General features: G+C 35.0%; 1 protein-coding gene across 1 annotated transcript; it reads left to right on the top strand.

Moving 5' to 3' along the window:
* The first annotated feature begins 626 nt into the window (after positions 1–626).
* LOC127684335 (olfactory receptor 1165-like) lies at positions 627–1,571 on the top strand. Its single transcript, XM_052181281.1, has one exon. It carries the CDS (start codon positions 633–635, stop codon positions 1,569–1,571), a length of 939 nt encoding a protein of 312 aa, XP_052037241.1. The 5' UTR covers positions 627–632.
* Positions 1,572–7,439: the final 5,868 nt, after the last annotated feature.

Here is a 7,439-nt window from a genome sequence, read left to right as displayed (position 1 = left end):
GAACAAAGACACTGTCTTAAAATATTTAAAATAGTAAAAAAAAAAATGTTGTGGAGCTACATTGCTAAGTTCTTGTCCAGCATTCACAAGGGTAGCCTTGGATGATTCAGTAAATGAATATCAACTAAAACAAAGCAACTTTATTATAAGAAAGCTTAGGTTTATTTATTTTTATTTTGGCATTTTATGACCAGTTTTTATTATTTCATTAGTTTTCAGATACTATTCTTTACATTTAGCTTTACTGGTGACTTCTGAATCATGAAAACACAACAATACAGATCTCAATGATTGTCTAATCGACCTCTTGGAAATTATCATCTATTATTAAGCATTTCAAAAATCAGAAAAAAATAATATGGAATTTATATGCAATTCATATAGTTAATCATTTTTATTCCAGATAACAAAATATAGGATTAAAAAACAGATGTAGAGTCATGACTCTATGCAGAGTCATAGAGAATTTGATGTGAAGAATCTAAACTGAAGAACATTTATGAAGGCACGACCATCCTCTGTCTTTGTTGTTCATTTCAAGCTTTATCTACACATCTCTTATTCACCCTGCCAAATTCTGCGGATTAAGTTCCTTCCTTTTTTTTCCTGTTTTTCAGTTTTTGACTCCTGTGATGTTAAACCAGAGTTCTGTAAGCACATTTATTCTGGTGGGCTTCTCAGAATACCCACAGCTGCAGCCACTCATCTTCCTTATAATAATGACCATTTACACAGTCACTCTGGTAGGAAATGTCGGCATAATTGTGGTCAGAAGGATCAACCCTAAGCTTCATATACCCATGTACTTTTTTCTGAGCCATCTTTCATTTTTAGATATATGTTATTCTAGTGTATTTACACCAAAATTGTTAGAGATCTTGATTGTGGAACATAGAACTATTTCTTTAAAAGGATGTATGACACAGTTTTTCTTTGGCTGTGCATGTGTGATTACAGAGATGTTCATGTTAGCAGTGATGGCCTATGACAGGTATGTGGCTGTCTGCAACCCCCTGCTCTATACTGTTGCTATGTCTCATCAATTGTGTGCTCTCCTAGTAGCTAGCAGTTATATGTGGGGAGGTCTATGTGCTGTGATAATCACATACACTCTCCTAGAGCTGTCTTATTGTGAACCTGGGATCATCAATCACTTTGGCTGTGAGTACTCAGCCATCATCTCTGTATCCTGTTCTGATCCATCCTTCAGCCAAAAGGTCTGCTTAGTGATTTCCATATTAAGTGAGGGTAGTAGCCTTCTTATCACTATGGCATCCTATGTCTTCATAGTTGTCACAATCATCAAGATGCCTTCTAAAGGTGGACTCCGAAAAGCCTTCTCCACATGTACTTCACAACTTACTGCTATCAGCATCTTCCATGGGATTATTCTCCTTCTCTACTGTGTACCCAATGCAAAGAGCTCAAAGCTTCTTGTCAAAGTAGCAACTGTGCTCTATACAGTCCTGATCCCAATGCTGAACCCACTCATCTACAGCCTAAGAAACAAAGATGTAAAAGAGACAGTCAAGAGGCTCATCAGCTCAAAATTGCACTCTCAGTCAATATAATGCCATTAGAATGCATTTTCAATTTAACATGTATTATTCATATTCTAAAAAACCTTTTAAATATATAGTCAATCCCTTATTAGTTCTAATAAATATGTGGTTATGTTTTATTTTGATACTGAGCTACAAATTATGCCATTTGGATTGGATTTTCTATAGTTTCATACAAATATTCTGCACTCTGATTCATTCTCATTGAACAGCTAAAGAAAAGTTAACATTTCAAAATCTCTTCAATTAGAACTAGGTAAATAAGATTGAAAAAGAAAATAATATCTCCTCATAGCTCTATAGTAATGCTATGCATATAGTAGACTTTCGGCACTTTTATGCCATCAACATTCAAGTCCTCACAATTAACCTGTACTTTTTACTTGAAATGCTTTATTAAACAGATATATGATATTATAGAGTCTACAAATTAATGATGTACATTATGACAATGCTGTCTATAAGGAACCACATGTTGAATTACTATCACAAATGTACAGTCATTTTATTTTGCTTTATTTTACTTTTGGGTTTATAACTCCATTATTCCCTTCACATTCTGACCTCTAAATACTGTCATGTAATTTTCCATGCTCCCCTTCAAATTCATTGCGTCATTTTTCACTAATTGCCATTACCTACCTACATGGATATATATATATATATATATATATATATATATATATATACACACACATATATATGTATATATATATTCGTAAACATTATATTTCAGTTTGTATAATATACTTGTAAGTATATTTTCACAGATATTGATAATTTGGCCCTTGCCAATAATTTTTTCATGTCCTCTTCCCTGCAGAAGATCATTTATCTAGCTTTCAGATTTCTAAGTATAAAAAGATTCTATTTGATTGTAGCTTCTCTTATACCAATTACAGACAAAAGTTTGTATTTGTAAAATGTACTATTGATCACTTAATTTTACTATTTTTTAGTCATTAGTAAACAAAAAATACTTTATTTTCTGGTTAACCAATAAGATACTAGTCTGTATTGTTGTTTAAAATCTTGTAAGTTTATTTCAATAGCATACATTGTTTACAGTTTTGAGCTTCTTTCTACTAAAACTTTTCTTGATAGTTACACATAAACTTCTTTCATTCTTTTCCTCAATTTTATTTAAGTTATTAGTCTAAATTATCATTTTTGTCTGAAAGTATGACATGTGTTTCTTCATTTTTAAGACTAATTTTATTAAACAGATTTACATTGCACTACCAATATGAATGAATCTTCTTGAAAAAAAAACATTTCATTTGTCTTAGTCTTCTATGGGGAGTCGGGAATGAGTGTGTGGTTGGGGGAGCATCTTCATAGAAACAGAAGGAAGGGGGATGGGTAGGAGGTTTCTGGAGGGGAAACAGGAAAGGGTATAACATGTGAATTATAAATAAAGAAAATAGCCTATAAGAGAAAAGAAAAATTGAAAATGTCTATGTTCTGTGAGAGAAGATGATTAACTTTTCATTACGTTTCAGTGCCTTGTAGAGTGAAGATGTTCCATTGAAGGCCAAATATCCAATAATATATAGTCAGCAGAAACTCTTCTTTTTTGTTTAAGGAGAAACATGAAAGTCTCCCACTACCACTGTGCAAGCATCAATATGTGCTATAAGCTATAGTAGCAGTTGTAATAAACTTGTGTATCTTTGTTTTTTGTTAAGAAATTACAAATTGTAATACCATCTTGATGGATTTTCCTTTGTTGAAATCAATTATGATATCAATTTTGTCAACTATTATAATAACTAAATAAGCTTATTTCCTTTGTTTTATTGCTTTAAATAAGGTTGTCCAACCCTATACTTGTTGTTAAAGTGTGTTTCTTGGGTGCTTAAGAAAGACAGGTACTGTTTTCACTTCTATTTAGTTACCCTGAGTCTTTTTATTGGAGAATTAAGACTGTTGTTGTAGAAAGATCAAAAACAATGTTTGCTGATTCCAGTTAATTTGTTCTTGTGGAGTGTGTGTGTGTGTGTGTGTGTGTGTGTGTGCTCAACCACCTTCTCTCAAATCCATTCTTCCTTCTATACCAACTAATTTATTCACCCTCAAAAAAAGATAGAGTTTTTGCTGCCTGTGTATTCTTGGATATATGACCTTCATTAGAATATGCTCAATCTATTAGACATAAGAATCTTAATGAAAATTGAATCTTTCCCTCCCAACAAACTAACATTTTTTAAAAAATGTTTTAAATAATACAGAAAACCAATCTATGATTCAATAAAATTCCCATCAAAATTTCAACACAATTCTTTACAGAACTTAAAAGGACAATTCTCATGTTGATATGGAGAATCTATGTTTAATAGTAGGCACAAAATAAGAATACATTAAGATAACCAAGATTCTAAAACATTTCATTATGAAATTTGGTTTTACCCATGAACTTCTTTTTTTTTTTTTTTGATGTCATCATTTTTTTATTAGATATATTCTTTATTTACATTTCAAATGGTTTCCCCTTTCCTGGATTTCCCCTCCCCCAAAGTCCCATAAACCCACTTCCCACCCTCTGTTCCCCAATCCACCCCTTCCTGCTTCCCTGTCATTGAATTTCCCTAAACTGCTGCACTGAGACTTTCCAGGACAAGGCGACTCTACTTCCATTTTCTTGGGCATCATTTGATATGTGAATTGTGTCTTGGGTATTCCAAGCTTCTAGGCTAATATCCACTTATTAGTGAGTGCATACCATGAGTGTTCCTTTGTTATTGGGTTACCTCACTTAGGTTGATATTCTCCAGTTCCATCCATTTGTTTAAGAATTTAATGAATTGTTTTCAATGGTTGAATAGTACTCCATTGTGTATGTATACCACATTTTCTGTATTCATTACTCTGTTGAGGGACATCTGGATTCTTTCCAGCTTCTGGCTATTACAAATAGGGCTGCTATCAACATAGTGGAACATATGTCCTTATTACATGTTGGGAAATCCTCTGGGAATATGTCCAGGAGTGGCATAGCAGGGTCCTCCAGTAGTATCATGCCCAGTTTTCTGAGGATTTCCTGAGTGGTAGTAACAGCTTGCAACCCCACCAGCAGTGGAGGAGTATTCCTCTTTCTCCACATCCTTGCCAGCACTTGTTTTCTCCTGAGTTTTTGATCTTAGCTATTCTGACTGGTATGAGGTGAAATCTCAGGGTTGTTTTGATTTGCATTTCCGTGATGACTAAGGATATTGAATAGTTCTTTAGGTGCTTCTCAGCCATTTGATATTCCTCAGGTGAAACTTCTTTGTTTACCTTTGTATCCCATTTTTAATGGGGTTATTTGTCTCTCTGGAGTGCACCATCTTGAGTTCTTTGTGTATCTTGGATGTAAGCCCTCTGTTGGATGTAGGGTTGATAAAGATCTTTTTCCAATTTTTTGGTTGCATTTGTCCTTTTGACAATGTCCTTTGCCTTGCAGAAACTCAATAATTTTATGAGGTCCCATTTGTCAATTCTTGATCTTGGAACATAAGTTATTGGTGTTCTGTTCAGGAAAATTTCCCCTGTGTCCATGTGTTCAAGGCTCTTCCCCAGTTTAGTACAAGGAGATAAGAATGGATCAGTTTGCATTCTTCTGCATGCTGACCTCCAGTTGAACCAGCACCATTTGTTGAAAACAGTATCTTTTTCCTACTGGATGGTTTTAGCTACTTTCTCAAAGATCAGGTGACAATAGGACTGTGGGTCCATTTCCTGATCTTCAATTCTATCCCATTGATCTACTTGCCTGACATTGTACCAATACTAAGCAGTTTTTAATAGAATTGCTCTATAGTACTGCTTGAGGTCAGGGATACTCATTCCCAAGAAGTTCTTTTACTGTTGAGGATAGTTTTAACTATCCTAGTTTTTTGTTTTGTTTTATTTTGTTATTTTTTCTTTTGTTTTTATTCCAGATGAATTTGCAAATTGTTCTTTCTAACTCGGATAAGCAGGCTGAGAAAGAAATTAGGGAAATGACACCCTTCACATTAGCCTCAAACGATATAAAGTATCTTGGTGTGACCCTAACCAAAGAAGTGAAAAATCTGCATGACAGGAAATTCAAGTCTTTGAAGAAGGAAATTGAAGAAGACCTCAGAAGATGGAAAAATCTTCCATGCTCTTGGATTGGCAGGATTAATATAGATAAAATGGTCCTTTTGCCAAAACACAATATACAAATTCAATGCAATCGCCATCAAAATCCCAACTCAATTCTTCATAGAGTTAGAAAGAGTAACCTCTGAACTTCTTGATCAACATGAATGTTAAGCATATTCCTTATTGTTAATATTTATTTGTATTGATAAAATTTTTGTTTCAAACCTTGGTCATTCCTACCAGGTTGCATATTTTTATCTTGTTTTTACTTCTCTAGTTTTATTTTTTTCATATTTAGTATTTTTCTTAATTTAACAGTAATTGTATCATTGCCTATGCCTTCCTCCTTCTGTTTCCTTTCAAATTCATGGTATCTTAGTATTTTTTAACTAATCACTAATTTGCTTATTAATAATTTACTATTTACTAATTTTTACTATTATATCTTTGCAAATAGATAAATAAATGCAATCTGAAGCATCAATATAATGCAGATAACTCCATGTAAATATTTTATGGATGATCACTTGAGATTGGAGAAATATGCAGGGAGCTTCTCTCTGTGGATTTTTCCTATTCACTGTGGTATGCCAAATGGTGCTGTCATTGGTGAGTAATCTAACAACCACATTGTTGAAATTTCATGGAGATATCTCTCCTGTCTTATCTAAAAAATATAATCCTACAGTAGGTATCATTTCTTTTTTTCTTTTTTTTTATTGAGTATCTTCTTCATTTACATTGCCAATGGTAAAACCTTTCCCAATTTCCCCCCCCCCCAAAAAAAGCCTCCCTCCCCAAAGATTCCCTACCCCTCCTCCTACCCCCTACCTCCATGTATATGCCCCTCTACCAGTCACACTCCCATCACACTCCCACATTCCCTCACCTAGTACCTTTCCCATTGTTGTGACCTCTATTGAGCCTTTACCTGACCAAAGACCACTTCTCCCACTGATGCCCAACAAGGCATTCCTCTGCTACATTTTTGGCTGTAACCATGTGTACTCCTTGGTTGATGGTTCAGTCCCTGGGAGTCTTGGAGTGTCTGGGTGTCCGAAGTCATTGTTCTTCCCCTGGGGCGATAAACCCCTTCAGCTCCTCTGCACCACCTTCCAGATACTCCGTTGGAGACCTCAAGCCTAGACCAATAATTAGTTGTTAGTTTCTGCCTCTGTATTTGTAAGGCTCTGGCAGGACCCCTCTGGAGACAGCCATGGCATGTTCCTTTTGGTAAATTCTTCTTGTAGTAGGGTCGGGCTTTGGTGACTGTTTATAGAATGAATTCCCAGGTAGGACAGTCCCTGAGTGGCCTTTATTTCAGACTCTGCTCCACACATTGCCTTCCTTATATCTCCTGTGAGTATTATGTTTCCTTTCTCAGAGGAACCATAGCACCCTCACTTAAGTCCTCCGTCTTCTTGAGCTTTCTGTGCTGGGTAAATTGTAAATTATTTATTTCCATTTATTACTGAGTACATACCATGTGCATTCTTTTGTGATTGGGTTACCTCGCTCAGGATGACACTTTCTAGTTCCATCCATTTGCCTAAGAATTTCATGAATTCATTGTTATTAATAGCTGAATAGTACCCCATTGTGTATATATACAACAGTTTCTGTATCCATTCTTCTTTTGAGGGACATCTGGGTTCTTTCCAGTTTCTGGCAATTATAAATAAGGCAGCTATGAACATAGTGGAGCATGTGTCCTTATTACATGTAGGAGCACCTTCTGGGTATATGCCCAGTAATGGTATAGCTGGGTCC

Source organism: Apodemus sylvaticus, chromosome 5 (genome assembly GCF_947179515.1).
Source record: "Apodemus sylvaticus chromosome 5, mApoSyl1.1, whole genome shotgun sequence".
Taxonomy (NCBI): Eukaryota; Metazoa; Chordata; class Mammalia; order Rodentia; family Muridae; genus Apodemus; species Apodemus sylvaticus.
This window is presented reverse-complemented; position numbering and strand designations above follow the sequence as displayed.

Bases quoted from the DNA above. Each gene is read 5' to 3' on its own strand.
- LOC127684335 (XM_052181281.1), top strand. From the start codon at position 633: ATGTTAAACCAGAGTTCTGTAAGCACATTTATTCTGGTGGGCTTCTCA.